Source organism: Canis aureus, chromosome 1 (assembly GCF_053574225.1).
Source record: "Canis aureus isolate CA01 chromosome 1, VMU_Caureus_v.1.0, whole genome shotgun sequence".
Taxonomy (NCBI): Eukaryota; Metazoa; Chordata; class Mammalia; order Carnivora; family Canidae; genus Canis; species Canis aureus.
Window position 1 is genome coordinate 68698998 of NC_135611.1, and position 18761 is coordinate 68717758.

The 18761-nt window shown below is 40.9% G+C and overlaps 1 protein-coding gene and 1 long non-coding RNA gene across 4 annotated transcripts in view; one reads left to right on the forward strand and one right to left on the reverse strand.

The window, feature by feature from the left end:
* Positions 1 to 18761, reverse strand: part of ARHGAP18 (Rho GTPase activating protein 18) — a 119022-nt gene that overhangs the window by 38833 nt on the left and 61428 nt on the right. For all 3 annotated transcript variants that reach the window (XR_013382795.1, XM_077902714.1, XM_077902726.1), the window contains 4 exons: positions 18437 to 18630; positions 15366 to 15601; positions 11603 to 11666; positions 6970 to 7145 (listed from right to left, as the gene is read on the reverse strand). Coding sequence is in view for 2 of the 3 variants with exons in the window: in XM_077902714.1 (XP_077758840.1) it covers positions 6970 to 7145; positions 11603 to 11666; positions 15366 to 15601; positions 18437 to 18630 (670 nt within the window). In the remaining variant the exon portion in view is untranslated. The remainder of the gene's footprint in view (positions 1 to 6969; positions 7146 to 11602; positions 11667 to 15365; positions 15602 to 18436; positions 18631 to 18761) is intronic.
* LOC144316974 (uncharacterized) lies at positions 7438 to 11256 on the forward strand. Its single transcript, XR_013382805.1, has 3 exons — positions 7438 to 8160; positions 8658 to 8892; positions 10014 to 11256. It is a non-coding gene; the product is annotated as an uncharacterized LOC144316974 (long non-coding RNA).

Sequence of the window (18761 nt, forward strand, 5' to 3'; positions counted from 1 at the left end):
ATAAGAGCAGAACCTGCTCAGGAAATGTTAAGTGTTATTACTACATTTCTCTCATGGAGCCTTTTCAATAATCTCAAGATTTCATGCCTTTCCCTTTCTCCTAAATATTACTGTAAGGTAAGGGGGGAAATGGTAAGGCTAATACTCTTATTTGATAAATGGTTTTTTATCCTATTCTGCAAAAGTCCCCTTTGGTAAGAATTATTATAGCAGGGAAACGAGGCTTACTATTACTAATAAGAGTAAATATGGCCACATAGCCAGTGACAAAGTAAGGATGCAAATTTAGATCTTCTAGATCCTAAATTCAGGAATAACCCCATTCTGCTCTGTTCCATTTTCCCAGCACAGCATGAATGGAGGAGTCTAAGTTGGTCAGTACTGATATAGGACTGTGAGCCCCTCGGTCTCCCCCACTGTACCATAGGTCTGGCACACTGTAGGTGTCCTGTTCCAGTCTAGTCGATGAATGAAGACACACGTTACAGGGAGACGAGCAGAGCATCAAGCTCTGGGAGGTGCAGGGCCACTGGCTGGAAGCTTCCTCATTGTCCTGTGATTCATACTGAGCTCCGCTTTCAAAATCACACAAAACTTTTCATTATCTTCTGGCGTGGCCCCACAGTTCTGCTAATCGCATTGTTTCCTGCAGGGCTGAACCAATCCTATTTATCAACCCTTTTTTTTTTTTTAAGTTCTAAATGTTTCATTAAAAGCAGTTGTTATTGATCTAATAAGCCAAACATATGTAACACAATTATTCAAAGCATTAGCTAAGGTAAATGTTTAGAGAAACCTGAAATATTATTAGTTCAAACATTTGATTTACCTAGCAAAATATGTCGTGAGCTTTATTTATTTATTTATTTAACACTGTGCTTTAATGAAAGGAGTTAGTTCTTTATCCCAATGTTTAATTCATGGCAGCAGCTTTAAATATTTATGAAGTTTCCTGTCATTTTTGTTTAGTAATAGACTGGATGGTTCAGTTCGTTGGATAAGAGAAGGCAATGCAATTTCAGCAAAAGAAAGCTCTTTGCCTTTTGAAAAACGTGCTTCAAGAATGAAGTGAAATAAAATTTTTCAAAGACTATAAGGTCATTGGTTCCCGTGTGTTACCGTGAATTAATCCGGTAGCTCTCTCAGACCGCACCCCTCTTTTTGCAGCCCTCACAATACAAAGGGCCCCTTAGGCACTTCACCAGTGATGATGGACTTTGATGGACTTGACTTTAGTACGTTAAGTCACTCTAGCCTCAACTTGGGAAGCAAGAGAATCTATCCTCACCTGGTCAATTTGCACAGATGACTTTTTTTCGGGTCTGCTAGGAAACACAATTCTTACCTAATGTTTTTCTATGTGTGAAATGTGATTTTATTACAATATTTCATTCATTATCATTTCCAGAGAATGAACCTTTTCTAAACAAATGAACTTCTGAATTTAGTTTTTCTATATTTCCTAATTTTTTTTAGCTCAGCGGTGGAGCGTCTGCCCTCAGCCCAGGGCGTGACCGCAGGGTCCTAGGATCAAGTCCCACATCGGGCTCCCTGCATGGAGCCTGCTTCTCCCTCTGCCTGTGTCTCTGCCTCTCTCTGTGTGTTGCTCATGAATAAATGAATAAAATCCTTAAAAAAAATTAAATTAAATAAATAAATGGAGAGCAAAGAGCCATGATATAACCTTTTCTAGACAATTAGGACCATAACCCTAAACACCTCTTTCTGCATTGTGTACAAGTATGTGTCTGCTAGATTTTCAGTGTTCTCACTCAATCCTAAAACACTTCTTCCACTGCCCTTCAGCTTCCTCTAGAGGCGTTCCGTTCTCCAGCAAACTGCCAATAGGGGCCTCCATGACTAGTTTTCAGCCTTTAGTATCCACAGAGCTATGTTACCAGACAACCAAAGTCATTATAAAACAAGAATTTGCTTGAATGAAACAAAAGTCAATAAGAATCCAAAGGGCACTAAATAAAGACCTAAGAACTAAATTTAGGTGTGCACCTAAGATAAAGGCTTTACCAGTTATAATTTTAAAACTATGATCTTAAAAATTTCTGCATATGCCCTTAATGTTTCAGTCTCCAAAACAGGATGAAGGAGTATTATTAAATTTATATTGTATATGATGGACCCAACAAACCAGAATCTTATTTATACAATATCTCAAGCTGTCCTGAACAAGTTGTCAGCAGCACCAATACAGAGCCACTTACACTCACACCTAAATTAAATGCAGGTATACCTTCAGGGCACATTACGTGGAGTCAACGTGGTCTTCCAGAAAAAAGTCCAGCCCCAAAAGTTGAGTCACCGAAGCCAAGCCTTAGCATGCCATATATAATCTAACCTGTTCCTTGTATAAGAAACGGGAATCATAGTATCTACCTTACAGAGATCATTTGAGAAATAAATAATTACCGGGCATATTTTCTGAGTTACAGAGGGTACACAACACAAAACACAGTAAGTAGTAGCTCCATTTTCAAACTGTAGCCCATTAAAGGTTATGAAACCTGATCTCCAAATTTAAGAGAAGAAATTCGAATCTGCTGTGAGAGATCATAAAGAATTAACAAAAACTACCCGATGCTGTAAAAAAAAGGAAACGAATTTAAAAATGAAGTCAGCAGAGAACAATGTATTACATAAAGCTTACTGCTTATTTACAGAAGCAGAGGAGCATGGAGTAGAAATGGAGTTTAAGGTTTATCTGCTTAGACACCTGCCTCGGAGTGATGAATATAAATATTCATTCCATCAACCATGCTGAGGGCTTGTGAAAAGCTTACACGCCCATGCCTTCCAGAAGACATGTGGATAAATGGTTGTATAGATGAACAGATGCATATATGCATAAATAAATACAAGAATATATTGACAATAATTTTCAAAAGCATGGCCTCTTAATAGCTTAAAGGATTATTTTATAGATTTTTATCTAATATAATTCACAATCAGGAAAGACTTAATAACAAAGTTAGATACTAAACTAGTCCCCAAAGGATAGGATAAGACTTCCTTGGTCAACAGGGAACAACAGGAAGGTAGAAATGGGAAGGTCATTTCAAGCTTGGGGTACAACCTGAAGAAAGTGAAGAAGGTACAGGAGCACAAATGTTAAGCAGAGAATGAGATAAGAGAGGAAGTTTTAAGTCTCTGCAATAGATACTAATTTATATTTTATTCCACTTTTGAATTCACAACTTAAAAGTCAACGTCTTCATTTTTTTTTTAATTAGACTCTACCGTCCTTCACTTAAAACCCCAGATTCTTAAAAATATATGATAAAACCTGGAAACTACCTGGATGTCCACCATTAGGAAAATGATTGAGTAAATTATGATGCATTTTCACAATGGAATATGATGTATCTACAAAAAAGAATGAGAACCATTTCTGAATATTCTATATATTACTATGAGGTGATCTCCAGAATATACTAAGTCAAAAAAAAAAAAAAAATCAAGATTGAGAAAAGTGTGTGTGGTGGGCTAACCATTTATCTAAGAATGGAAGGATAAACCATAAAGATAAAATGAAAAGGAATTTACCCAGAAGGTAAATTTACCCAAGAGGAGGAAGAAAACAGAATGACGACAGACTTTTAACACATGTAGGCTTTAAATCTGACTTCTGGATCATGTAAATATTTTACGTGCTTACAAAAAAAATTAAATTACAAAAGAAGCAACCCCTAAAAATTGAAAATGAAACGAAACCATTAACCCAAACAGGTATGCAGTTGGTGGCTTAACCATCTGGAGAATAACTAACTATCCTACACAATCTAAAGCACAGTAATTTTATTATTATAGTGTTTTGAGGATATATCTCAAGGATACAAACAACTGAAGAAAAGAAAAACAAGTTTATATTGTTTTCTAGTAATCGTATTGTTGATAGCAGAGGTAGTACTGTTATTCTGAGAATGCCAGGCATTAACTGAAGACACAACAAACAAGTAAATTATATGTGTTCTAATTATATCGCCCTGAGACGACTATTCTTGGCAGGGAAGAAAGAAGATACAGAAGTACTTCTGGCCTCTGAAAGCACTTTAGGCATGACCAGCCCCTAGAAGGGAACAGTCCTGGTGTCCTGATCATAGTTACAGAACTATTACTTCTACTAAATGGAGCCATGGTTTCCGGCAGAAACAGAGAATTCTACATTTAGAGCAGAAATGACAGCAGATATATGTAGGAAATTTTGTCTAGGATCATAGATATGTCTACACCTATGAGTCAAATTCTATTTTTACAAGAAAATTAAAATACAATGACACTAACTGGTCCCTCGTGAAAGACACTATGGGACCAAAACAGTGAAAACTGGAACATGAAAAGTAACTGTTTTGAGAAACTTTTGAGAAACTTTTCCTTAAAAGTATTCAAGTTAATAAATGAATAAAAGAAGTGAAAACATCATCTTGTCAACATTAATAAATTAATGGATCAAGGACTGATTAGCTGCTAATGGCACAAAAAGAGAAAGACAAGCAGCTATTCTGTGTCTCTTGATACATAATCATATATGAAGTAATTTTGACCCCCACCTCAAAAAAAAGACAGAAACACACACTGAATGAGATGAATCTATGGTCAATTTATAAGAAATAGGAGAACATGAGGAATTAGTCAGACAGAGGGGGATATTCTCTACAACTTAATAACCAGGTTCCTTCAACAAAGAAATTTTGGAGGACAAAGAGGGGAAAGGAGGAATGGAGACGGAGGGAGAGATTACAGGTCTCAAGACACAGCAACCAACTGCCATATGCATAAACCTTATTTAAATCCAGATTCAAACAAACCTGAAAAAAATAATAATAACAAAATCTGTGATACAATTTGAAATTTGAACACTGATCAGCTATGGGAAATTAATTGTTAGTACTTCTTAGGTACAGTAATGGGAATCTGGGCATGTCTTTAAAAACCCCTCTTTTAGAACTACATATTGAAATATTTATAGGTGATGATATATTCAGAGATGTGTTGCAAAGGAACACAGAATGGAGCACTGGGGGGCTCAGTCGGCTGAGCACCTGCCTTCAGCTCAGGTCATGATCCCATGTCCTGGGATGGAGCCCAGTATTGGGCTCCCTTTTCGGGGGGGTGGGGGGCCTGCTTCTCCCTCTGCCTCTGCATCTGTCCCTGCTCGTGCTGTCAAATAAGTAAAATCTTAAAAAAAAAAAAAAAAGAACTGAGCACTGGTTGGGGGTATGAATAGGTGAGGACTAGCCACAGATTAATGGGCAAGTGGGGTAGTACTGGGAAGTTCATTCTACAATTCTTTTTAGCTTTCGCAGATGTGAATTTCCACAAAATAAATAATATATATATATTTTAAATATAAGACATTCAGGAGCAACAAACAACTTAGTACACGGAGCTTGGTCTCTAAATACTATCTGCTACTAAAGGAAACTAGGGATCCTTGAAGAGGGGATCCTTTCAAGTCAGAGAGGAAAAAAGTACAAAGCAAGCCTAGGGCATCTTCTACAAGAAAGCTAAGCAAAAAAAAAAAGAAAGAAAGAAAAAGAAAAAGAAAGCAAAGCAGTAAAAGAATGGGGCACATTAAAATGACACAGAAACCAGTGTCAAGGGTTTCCACTAGTTAAGTTTGGGTAAATTTGAAAAAAATAATGATAATAATGGTTTATAAAACACTGAAAAAAGGAAGTCACCAGTCCATGATGATATTCAGAAACAAAAAGAGGAGAGGGAGGGCAAGTAAGTATCACAGAAGATTGCCAAGAAATCATAATGGGAGGGAAAAATAATTAGAAAATCACCATTTCTCAAATAGTAGTATAATTATTGTTTCGGGCAAGGATCACAAATGGCTGGTGAAGCGGGTAGGTGACAGGTTGTGACAAATAGGACAGTCACCCAGTTTCGGAGATCACACATTAGTATTAACCGCACGGGGTTAAAGTATCTTCATAACAGGGAGACCTGGTGAACATCTCCCCAACCAAGGGTCACACTTCCATCACCCATTAGGGGACCACGTGACACCACACCCCTCTTCTCATGATGCCACCAGAGGCCTAGCCTTCATCTATGCGATAGTTAGGCCAAAAATGTTTAACTTGAATCTAGTCATGAGGAACAGACAAAGTCAGAAATTTTATTTCAACTCTTCAAAAATATTAAAAAGCAGGGGAGGTGATTTAGAGTCAAGGATACCAAAAAGATAGGACATCAAATGCAACACATGACCCATATGAGGTGGGGAAGGTGGAAGCTAGAAAGGACAATATTGTGACAGTTGGGAACATTTTAATATAACCATATGTTAAATATAATTGTTATTTTTAGTGTGTGCAATTCCTTAAGTATGATACCTGTGTTTGTATGTCTTTGTTAAGCTAAAAAAAAAAAAAAAGTTGGGGCCAGGCGCCTGGCTGGCTCAGGGGGTACAGCATGTGACTCTTGATCTTGGGGCCATGAGATCAAGCCCCACATTGTGCATCAAGCCTATTTAAAAAACAAAAAAACAAAACAAGACAAAAAACCCGTGAGGGGCGCCTGGGTGGCTCAGTCAGCTGAGTGTGTGATTCTCATTTTGGCTCAGGTCACGATCTCAGGGTCGGGGGACTGAGCACCAAGAGCTCCGCGCTCAGTAGGGAATCTGAGATTCTCGCTCTCCTTCTCCCTCTGCTCCCCTCCTCATGGTCTCTTTCTCCACTAAATAAATAAATCAGCCTTTAAATTAAAAAAAAAAAAAAAAAAAGTGAGTGTGCAGCTGGTAACACAACATATCAAGAGACAGATATCGAAAGAGGAAAAGCAAACGCTGTAAAATGCTAACTGTCAAATGGATCTACATGAACCCCGTGGAGGTGTTTGCTATACTTTTCTTCCAACTTCTCTATGGATCTGAAATTTCCAAAATAAAAAGCTGATGAAAAATAGACTCCTCTATTTTAGTGAAACCGGAATAGTACCACGTACAGGTAACGAAGCATCATTGCCTTTGCTCTTCTGGGGCTTCTCCTTGGAGTTCTCCTGATTGACCGCTTGCTCTGCAAATGATACCTCCAGATTGATATCTGTTTCAGAGGCAGGTGCCTCCTCAGGGACCAGTGGAGTCAGCTCTTTTTCACCAACAACTAGGCTCGATGCCTGGTCTGGGGAGGGGAGGGGAGAATCAATTAATATATTTTAAGTATTTTTTACTTCTTTACATCAACTACATAAAACCCTTTGGGGCAAGGATTATTTACTATAGTCAATAACTAATGGACAGTTTAAAAGAAAAAAGTTTACTCCACGAATCCTACCAATGGTGGATGGAGGGTGTAGGAGGGGAGGTGGAGACTAGAACCTGTAGCCCAGTTGTGGAATCCTTCTCTGAGGTCACAATACTGCGACTGGGTCAGCCTAACACTGAGGATGATCTCAAACTCTGAATGAGAAGCCTCACAAAAGCTTAGTTTACAGTGGGAGATCACAAGCAAAAAAAAAAAAAAGAAAGAAAGAAAGAAAAAAAAAAAAGAATAAATGGGACACCTGGGTGGCTCAGCAGTTGGGCACCTGCTATCGGCTCAGGTCGTGATCCTGGGATCCAGGATTGAGTCCCACATGGGGCTCCCTGCAAGGAGCCTGCTTCTCCCTCTGCCTGGGTCTCTGCTTCTCTCTCTCTCTCTCTCTCTCTCTCATGAATAAATAAATCTTTAAAAAAATGAATAAACAAGAAGTGGGGGGAGGGGAGTTGAAAGAGGCTGGTTTTACTTTAGAACTAGTGATTTACCATTTCATTATCTCACAGTGAAATAGACTCCTGGAGCAGACCCCTTCCGCACCTGCACCTGCACCTCCTTTCTGGAATGTTACCTACCTATCATGGGAAGAATTTCAAAACAAGAGTTGATGCCAAAAACAGCACAGTGGGAGTCGGGTCTGGAGGCACCTGCTACAGGAACCAGTAGGGTTTGCACCCAATTATATACTAAGATTCTGACAACTACAAACCCAGTCAAATTCTGGATACTTACATCAACATTTCAAGGGTATCTAATAAGTTTAACATTTTTTTTTGTCTGTCTGTTGTTAATCTTCTAGAAAGAATTAACATTCGAAAACCTCTTCGTTGAAAACATTAGCTTTAGAGCTTTGGGGAAAACAGTTCGCATTGACGATTTGGTAAGTTTTTGTTTTAAACACAACTCACATTAGAAAAACCTGGATAACAGGATTACTGGTTGGTTTGTTTGTTTTTTCCCCCATTGGAGACTTAGAATTCAGGGTGAGCAGCTCTGAATTACAAAATATATGTACAGAGTGCATGTATATGCTTAAATACTAACACATCAAGGTGACAAGAGATACAGTTAATTTCAAAATTTAACACAGCTTAGGGTGCCTGGGTGGCTCCGTGGGTTAAGCGTCGGCACAGGCCACGGTCCCTGGGTCCTGGGATCCAGCCCAACGTCAGCACCCTGCTCAGCGGGGAGCCTGCTTCTCCCCCTCCTGCTCCCCCTGCTTGTGCACCCCCCTCTGTCAAATAAATTAATAATATATTTAAAAATTTAACAAAGGCATGCCACATGTAAACATGTTATGAACACTGCTGCTGCCTTCAGAAAAAAAAAGTCCATTGTCATTTAAGTTAAAAAATAATTTTTTGCTTCACCCAATAGAAAATTAGGACTAAAGAGAACTCCGGCCTCATTACTTCCTTCCGATAAGCTGGGCAGGCTTCCAGGTGTGTGACCTGTGCACTCAGGGCCCTGTGCATTCAGCAGGGCCCCCACTATGGGTTGAATGCTCTGCTGTTGCCACCCTGGCATCTCAACAAATTGCCTCACTTTCTCAGTTTGTACCGGGCCCTGCAAACTACATCAGTGGGGCTGGTAGCCTCACCCAGTTAAAAAAGTAAGTAAACACTGACCTATGCCAATTCCGAAAATAAAAAATTTGAAGCTCCTTGATGGTGCTTTTCTGCTGCCATCCATGGCACATTTCTATGTTATTTATGTTGCTCCTCCAACAGCCTATGATCATTTTTTTCATTAGAATAACTAAACCGCTTTACAATTAACTTTCCAAGTATTAACTTAAATGTCAAAGCACAATTTTAGTTTTCCTTTCCCACTGGGTTCCACTGTTATGTTTTACTGTGAATGTGTATGTTAGTTTCCTAGGAAACCATTCTGAGAGGGGGGAAAAAAATGATTAGCTGTTTTCTTAAATTAGACGCTACCTTTACAGAAGCAGAGTGTTTATGGACAAGAATTTTAAAACTACTCTTTCCCCCCCGCCCCCAACATTCTCTTACAACCATCCCACATTAAAAAAAAAAAAAAAAGTCCTGTACTGATTTCAAAGCTGAGGAATTATAATTAAGTCACAATATATTTAAAATACATTAAATTCTTCCAAAATGTGGCAAAAATTGTAAAAACCTGGAGAATACAACTTAAGAGTTCAAATGGTAACTCAATTAAGGTAGATAGTAGGAAAAACAGCTTCAGGGGAGATAGAGAGGCGCTGCTATAAGAAATGGGTGGTTAATTGGCTCATGAAAATATCTATGAATCAATGATCTATCCTCATAGCAAAAGCTAACAGGGAATTCTGAAATAACCCTTTTTGACTCTTAAAATCCTGAAGTGTAAAGAGCATAATATCTTTGTTCTAAATAGCATAATTCTCCTTTGGTTTTGAAGTGAACAACGGCATGCGTCATAAATATTTTACACAACTCCTTAAAGGTTTTCAGCTGTTCAAAATACCCACAAAGTGCCTTTATTTTTAAAAAGAATTATCCCTCTTCCACAGAAATCAAGAAAAATTAAGTAAATATGCATATTAACATGAAAGTCTTAAAAATGATGTGGGCATTATTAACGTTTCTACGTGTTTTCATAAAAAGTGATGGGTCATTGACATCCATAGTTTTATAATTTGATGAAAAGAGCAATAATTGGCAGATTAATTAATGTGAGATACGACAGCCCTTGCAATGTTAGGACTTTTGTGACTTTTTCATTTAGGATAAATACCTTCCGTTGAACATACATAAAAACCCAAGTGCAGGAAAATACCTAAGAGGCGAGGCGGCCCGCACCCTCGGGTGCCACCAGACAGCGCTCCGCTTCGAACCCCAGACGAGGCTTTCCCGCGCCCCCCGAGCCACCAGTGTTTAGGTGGCAGCGGCTAAGTCGCTATCGGGCTATGGCGCTGCCCGCCACGGGCGCCAGGTAAGGCCTGAGGTAAAGCCAGGTAAGGCCTGGTGCCCGGAGGCTGGGTTCTCTGGCACCGGGCCTGGAAAGGGCTCCTCAGTGACCCCGCCTTCCAGAATTCCTTTACAGGGCCTGCAGCCCCCTGGTGAGGGAGGGAACCAGCAGGGGGGATGCTGCACTCCTCAGTCTTCACTGAGCCACTGCCAGGGCACGGAAGGCTCGTCTGTCCTGTGACAGCCCTGCGGGCCCCGCCACATGCCACCCCGTGCTCACCGTCCGCAGAGGCGCAAGCCCTCATTTCATTCTGATAGAAAACTGCATATATAACTCAAGAAGCCTTGACACAGCAGCAGGTGCTTCCGTGGAATTACAGACGTCCATACGCGCTAGGCACCCACTTACTTACGCATTTATAAAGGCAGGGGCGCAGGACACAAGTTCCCAGAGAAGGATGGGAGGAAAAATAGAGGCACCGATGTCCCAAGACTCCAAGACCTCACAGGTAACCTTGGACTAACGGGGCTGAGATGAGAAGGTGGAAATGCTCCCCAGCCCCCCACTCTCAGCCTCTTACTCCCCCCATGGCTTCCATTCCTAATGCAACACTATTAATGGCAGGAGCCCCGCAGGTGCCGGGTCTTAAGAATATAAACAAAACAAAGGGACAAGTCCCTGAGCTGGAATCCGGCAACCACAGACCACCCCTGCTACGGTTTTTAAATAACAACAGTAAGGATTAGATTTTTAAGCTTCATTTGGAGTATTTTTTCCTTTTTGCAAATAAGGAAAACAAGCTATAAATTCTTTCTTGATTAAGTGCTAATGAAGCCTTAATACTTATTTTCATTCCGTGCCCTGAATTTCTAATCCATTTCTGAAGTAACAGGTATAGAGGAGAAAAAGGATGAAAAGAATTATAATGAATTGCTCCTCCCAAGACCCCGAGTTTTTACGCCTTTACAGGCTTTCTGAAAAAGAATCCATTTCTGAATTAAGAACTTATGATTTCAGAATGAAGTTCCAAAATCTCTGGTTCCACTTAGCAGCTGTACGGCCTTGGGCAGGTGACTTCCTCTCTGTAAACCTCTGTATTCTCATCTGTAAAATGGGTTCCAAACAGTAGCTCCTATGTACAGTTCCTGAGTAAGTTAAATTAGGTAAACATTTGGGGAAACGGACCATGCACAGAGATGTTAGGACAGAGAAACACAAACATTAACAACAACGACGACAAAGAAAAGACCCACTATATTCCCAGCCTTATGTAATTATCTACTTGGGCACTTTCTATCGGCGTCTTAATCATTGGCTTACTAGAATTGAAGGTGAATGTTTTAAAAGGTTGTATCTGTTTGCAGTGCTAATATACAGGGAAACACAAGAGAACAGGTCCAACATACCATCTTTTCCTTGATGTTTGTTTTCATCTGTTCTGACTGACTGTAAGTCGGTGCCATCTGGAGCCTAAAGATAGAAAGTGGGCCATTGAGTCATCTCCAACTCACAACCAGAGAAATGATATTGTAAATAATTCCATTACTAACCTTCAGAGTACAAGAAACACACACAGAATTACAACCACCACAGAAAAGAAGTACTGCAGCTATAATCAACAAATAAGTAATCATTCCACAAATATCGGATTGCCGCCCGGCGTGTAAGACACAATACTCAGCCCTGTGGGGTTGCCATCCGGGCGCCTAGGTGGCTTAGCTGGCTAAGTGCCTGACTCTGGATTTCCACTCAGGTCATGACCTCAGGGTCCAGGGGTCCACGGAGCCCCCTGGGTCAGGCTGTCAGGCTCTGTGCTCAGCGGGGCGTCTGCTTGAGGATACTTTCACCATCTCCCTCAGCCCTTCCCCCCACTCTCTCTCTAATAAATGCATCTTTTTTTTTAATAATTCTTTAAAAAAAGGGGGGGTCCTTGCCATCAAGTACACCACTATTTAGTTGAGGGGTAAAGACAAACTTACAAAAAACTGGTACTATCCAGTAACAGGGTAGATACACGAAATGTGGTCTATCCACACGATGAAATATTACTCAGCAATAAAAAGAACTGGAGTCCTGGGTACAGACTACAACGTGCATGAACCTTGAACACGTTATACTAAGTCAAAGGAATGAGTCACAGGATAGGATTCCTTCCTTACTATGAAATGTACAGAATAGGCGAATCCTAGACAGACACAAAGTGGACTGACTGGTGGTTGCTGGGGGAGAGGAGGGAAATACAGGAACGAGAGCTAATGGGCTTCCTTTGGGGGATAATGAAAATGTGCCAAAACTGACTGCAGTGATGGTGATAAATCTGTGAATATACTAAAAATCACTGAATTGTAGACTTTAAATGGGTGAATGAGATGGGATGTGAATTATATTTCGATAACACTGTTATAAAACAAAATTACAAGCTGACATGTAGGTAATAAAATCAAAATTCTCAAATTAAAAAAAAAAAAGCCCTTAGTAATAAATGTGAGATAAATTAAAACTAAATGACCAAGCAGGTACTATGAGCTCAGATATTTAAAGGAACTCTCTTTCCAAGAGGTTTGGGGGAGGCGGGCAGGGGGCAGGGACACCTGAAAACTGTAAAACCTGTAGTCCTCCGCGGGTTTATAGACATAGTAGAACATAGTAGAACCCAGTAAGTGGCCAGGTAACACTTCCTCCTTCCGAGGAAGTCTTCGGAAGGAATTTAGGAATCAGGAAGGGGAGCCTCGATCAATCATACACAGGGGTCTGAAAGAATCTTTTTTTTTTTTTTTTAAATCATACTCTATTGGCTTTTCATCTCTATTCAAATAAAGTGTTTGAAAGGATGACAAATCCCACCTCTGACCTCATGCCGTTAGCCAGAAGGGCTCTCCCCTTCACCTGCAGGCTAGGAAGGGTCCAGAAGGCCCTGAAGCAGACACAGAGGCCACCAGTGCAGCCCCTAGAGGCAGACAGCTCAGGACAGTGCAAAGTGACTACTCAATCATGGAAGCGCACGGGGGTCTCCTCACCCACGAGCTAGCCCTCCCCCGAACCATGGGCACACTGAGCCGAGCTGATCTTCCACACAAACACACATCTGGGGGCCCGTGGTCAGAACTGTTTTCCTTAGCAAGTGATGATAACCGTGTAGGTGGTACTCGTGTCTGTATCGGGTTGCCCAGCGTCAGTGAGGGCTTCGTGAGGAAGCATTTAAAATGCAAGAGCCGAATCTGTACTTGTTTGAGGACAAAAGAACTGCAAGTGAAGTGGCTGCTCCATGTTCCCTTGAGGAACGGGGGATGTATTTCTAATGGGTGGCGGCGTTCCAATTAAAGGCATGCAGTGTAAGCAAGCTAACGCTATTCTAATTCGCTCGTGCTAGTTCTCTGTTAATGGTGCCATCAGATGATACAATCCACCGATTACCTTGGAATCAAACCATGTGGCTTAGATATTACCAAGGATTCGCTGGAAAATGCTGCTGCTCGCACTGAGCAGCAACATCCTCTTGGAGCCTGGCAGGAGTCCCACAGTAGATATTTTGCTTAGGCTCAGTTCATCCCCCTCCCCCATTTTACTTCCTCTTAACTCCCTCAGGGAGAGTTCTTTAATTGGGAAGGAAATGTCATAATACTGTATTTCCTCACCATTCATTTTCCTACATCTGATCTGGAAACCTAGTCCAGGCCTTTGACTTCAGTGGCTGTCCCAAATAACCACTGGGTGGTAAGCAAGGTTTAACTGCCTCACCGCAAGAGACCTGCCCGCAGCAATCCAGTGACCCTAAAACTCCCATCAAATAGACTGGATTTGATCCACAGTTGCCCACGCAAATAGAGTAGCATTCTGAAGCTATTAAGGATTTCTCGGAAGAATAAAATGTCTATAAAACACACACACACAAAAAAAACAAACCTCTACGTGATAGAAAGATACCTTAAATACAAGGCATCTCTCTCTCTCTCTCTCTCTCTTTTTGGAATCAGAGGATTTTTGCTACCCTTCAGTCATGATCAATACGGAATCTCATGTTCGGATCACTTACATGGAAACCCAAATATAGCGGGATACATCATGGTTAAAAGCACATACTTCAAAGTCACACAAATTTGGGTTTACTGTCTATGGGACATTGAGCAAGTTACTTAAAGTCTATGAGCCTCAGCCATAGAATGGAAACGGTAATACCTCCTCACTCATAGGACAGCTGCAAGGATTAAATGAGATAACGCAGGGAAAGTAGTTAGCACAGTAAGCGTTCATCAGTGGTGGCAGTGATTATCACTACCGTCGTCACTGTTCAGGATTCCGTTGGTTTGTTCTCGTCCCAGCAACCCTCCTGGGCCTTCTAGGCCAGGACTACTCAGTACACCTGAGAATAATCCAGAATGTAAATCAACTTTAACCCTAAGAATGCCATTTAGTTCAGCCAACTTTTTTTTTTAGAAGCAAGATCTTCCTGATAGAGGAAGAGACCATATTAATCTACCTTTCGCGCAAGCTCCTTCTGTCCTCATGGATGAGTAACAAGCAGCCCACCACGGGGGTGTTCGAGGCCACAGAGGTCTCTCACTTTCACCATGCCTACCCTGCTATCCTTGTTCCTCCAGTCTCACCATCTCTCCCAGATTCCAACAGCTTTCATAATTAATTAATCATCTTGACAAATATTTACTCAAATCTTCTATGTGCTAGGCACTGTGTTAAGCACTAGACACAAAGGGGAAGTTATTTCATATTTCAGGGTTCCTGCTTTCTAATTAACTGCGGCTAGCTCCCTCATCTCACTCCTACTTTGATTCATCCCCAAATGAGCCTCAGGAAAAGCGAATATTCCTGCAGAAGTTAATAAATGAAGAATCTCTTACCTCCCACTTTTCTGTAAGTAACAACTGGGAGTCACATGTTCTGAGGGTCAGGGCCATGCCTAACGCTGCAAGGAAACCTAACACAGAGATTATCACACTGAATTCTAACTTGTTTTATTTTCTGCCCCTGCGGTGTAGGTTCTAGAAGGACAGGGACTGGGTCTGTCTGGATCCCTGCCAGCACTGGGCTTTAGTGGCTGGTATACAAGTGCTCGTTGGGATTTTAATGATCTGAATTAATAAGCTGGATTGGTCCACTCAATTCAAGGCAATCATTCCGTTGCTTTAACATCAAAAAAAGAAGAAAACCTACTTTTTCTTTGGACTCTCTCTGTTGAGCAAATATATCTCTGACGTCAGGAATCTGGTACTGTTTGTTTTTTTTCCTCAAGGTCTGGGAGACTGTCTCTACCCGTTTCTGAACAGCTGCTGCCTGGGTCCGGGTCAATGTTGACAAAAACACCATGCTTTCCTGGGGATCTCCAGCAGATTCTCCAAAGAGATTGGACAAACCAGCCTCCTTGAGCCATTCCTCTTCCAGTTCTCCCTCTGAAACAGTAGAGAAAAATGGAGTTGAAAGATCACAAAATATGAAAACTTTTGCATTTTTTTTCCAGCGTTTCAAACACGCTTACTGACATTCTTCTACCGAAATCAAACTGCCATGCTAAGTCATTATCTGAAACTTGGACAACTGCCATAAACTCCAGCCACAAAGATATCAAATTTTAGATCCATTTCATATAAATGCAATTAAAAACTTTAAATGACTGCACATGTGATTAACCTCGATAACGTCGTCCCTGCAGGTTAACTAGGGGAAGATAGTACTGCTCCCTTTCTCGAGATGAGCAAGCAACGAAAAGATAACTTACTTCCATCAAGTTACAGAAGGAAGTTAACACTGGACTTAAAGACCCGTTTCTTGGCTTAACTTCATCTGTGCCTCAGAGTCCAACACTAACTGATGGAAAGGCTTGTTTTCTCCGTTCACCGTAGCTGCCATGGAGTATGGCAAAGGATAAAGAGCATCCAGGCATCAAGAACTAACCAACTGCAAATTAAGTTTTCAACCCCCTTTTGTGTTTTCTACAATTAAAAAAATTTTATTATAGGAAATTAATTATATAATATCAATTCAAAACGCTAAAAGTACAAAGTAAACAGTAAGGCAAATATTGTTTAAGTTCTATGAACATTACAGAAAAACAGAAAGATAACAAGAATCGGTTCCCTCCAAGCAGTAAGTTTATAGAGGAAAGTGAAAGACCGATGACTTGAGACCCAAAAACCCTTCGTCAACACTTCGTTTCTCTTCCTTGACAGCCCCGGCACGTTGGACCAGTCACTTGGCCTCAAGCCTACTCCGTTTTCTCATCCGTAATGTAGAGCAGAGCTGTCCTGGCTGCTCCGCATGAGGGAAGGCCACATGGGAAGAGCCTGCGTATCCTTCCACATTGTGTAAGTTCCTCGACGGCAGAAATCTAGTATCAATATCCTCGGTTTTAAGAAACATAAAGTAGTGCCAGGCACTCTGCATGTTGGGCCATAAAACCTGTTTACTGACATAAAAAGTCTGCCCTTACTATCAATGCTGTTAAGGTAGGACTCCACATACGTGTAGAAAACCAATTTCTCAGGGAAAAGAAGCAGATATTGACACGATAAGTAAACAATATCTGAAAACAGAGTCGCTCGATCCACTAAAAAGTGGGGGTGAACCTCAAACCGCGTAAAGCCAAAGAACAGACGTGGGCATGTTAGGAACTTTCTCAGTTCTTCTCCATAATCACATTAGGAGCGACTATCTATAAACTCATTTTAGTCTTGGAAAATTATGAAATAGATAATGACATGTGGCTACGGATCAGGCTTGAACGCTATTTTCTGACGAGTATCTTCTCATTCAGCAGGAATGGTCTGCTGCTTCCATCTTGAAACACTGAGACAGGAAATATGGGGCGTACGCTGATTATCACAAGCAAGCCCGATTTTACTGGTAACGTGAGAAAGAATGAGAGCAAAATAAAGGAGGACCCAAACAAAAGAACGAGTTTGTGTTAATCTTGCAAATCTAAGAAACGTTAAGAAAAATCTCCAGTTTTTCTCTTTAAAGTATTATTGGTAGATTTTTCAAAAAACGTCATAGCAAGGGGGAAAAAAAACCTACGTAGATTCTGCTGTTTAACAGCACAGGGCCAAGTCATTGCCTTAAGAAGTCCTCTGTTGGGAAGGAGATCAGTATTAGTGGGTCAGGAGGCACTGACTGTCATTATTCTTTCAGCATCCAGATCATTTGACATCCCTAAAACGTACTTACAAATCTATGGGTGGCACAAGGCAGAGAGAGTTAAAATGGGGAACCTGGCTGGCTCAGTCAGCAGAGCATGTGACTCTTGATCAAGGCCCACTCTGGGCATGGAGCCTACTTGGAATTTTTTAAATGTAATTTTTAATAATAATAAGAAGAAGAAGAAGGGAAAGAAGCTAATATATAGATGCCAGAATTGGTCATCAAAAACTTGGTGACTGCTTGAATTTATGAGATGGAAAGAGACAGTATTAATTTGAAGGGAAAAAAATGTTTCTTCTATAATATCAACTATAACAATACAGAGTGTGGGGAAGTATATATAGCTGGAAAGAAACTGGAGACAAATTATGGACCAAATATAAGAAAGAAGCAAATATGGAGGCTGAAAACACTAATGCCATCCTACACTGTCCAAATCCATACCCCCAGGCCAGCTATCCAGCCTCGTATACTCGCACGAAGAAGACCAGGGCTGAGGTAGGTCTGAAAACCACCACGAGGACTGGCTTAGGTAAATCATTTTTTCTTTCCAGAACACGGTGAGGAACAAGACAAGCATCCTCAAACATCTGAAAGGTTATCCCATAAACGTAGAGTAGCCTTGCTGTGTTCTTCCAAAAGGCAAAAACCATGTCCAAGGTAGATGACGGCAGATTTCAAATCAATAAAATGAAGAACATCCAGACAGCTCAAGCTGACTGACCCATGGAAACACGGCATCACTGCAAAGCAGTGAGCACAAGAGCCATGTGGCTACCACAGAAGGAAGGTTAGATCACTTCAAAGATCACGTCTCATCCTAGGAGTCCATGACACTAAGCCTAGCCAACAAGGTTCTAGCCCCATCTCAGACTCAGTGAACTTAACTCATGCTACCGAAATGTGGCAGCTGCATCCAGGAATACGCCGCCAACAAGTACTTTTCAAGCTGAAAGGCCAACGAGCATTATCCTATCTCGGTTGTCCTATCCTTAATTTTCGTTGTTGCGGCTGTCCTCTTCCTTCCCAGGGAGTCATCTCCCACAAACACGGATACAAACAGACAGAAGTTTTATTCAGTGAGTTATTACCATCAGGCTCATTGACAACCACCACCTCTTGATCTTGTCTGTTCTCACTAGATTTCTTGATATTTTCTACTTCCGTCCAGTAGTCCTCCATAGAGAGTTCATCCAGAGAATCCTGAGAACCTGATCGGTCAAATGGAGGCTTTTCGGCGACTTTGGTGATCTCCTGGTTCATCGTGCACTGGCCATATTTACGGCTATAAAGTCAAAAGAAAACATGATTAATTTTAATACATGAGGAAGTAGCACAATTTCTAAAACAACACAGTACTGAGTGAACAATTTGGAAACTCTGTAAGTTCCTTAAAAAAGAACCAAAGAGATGTGT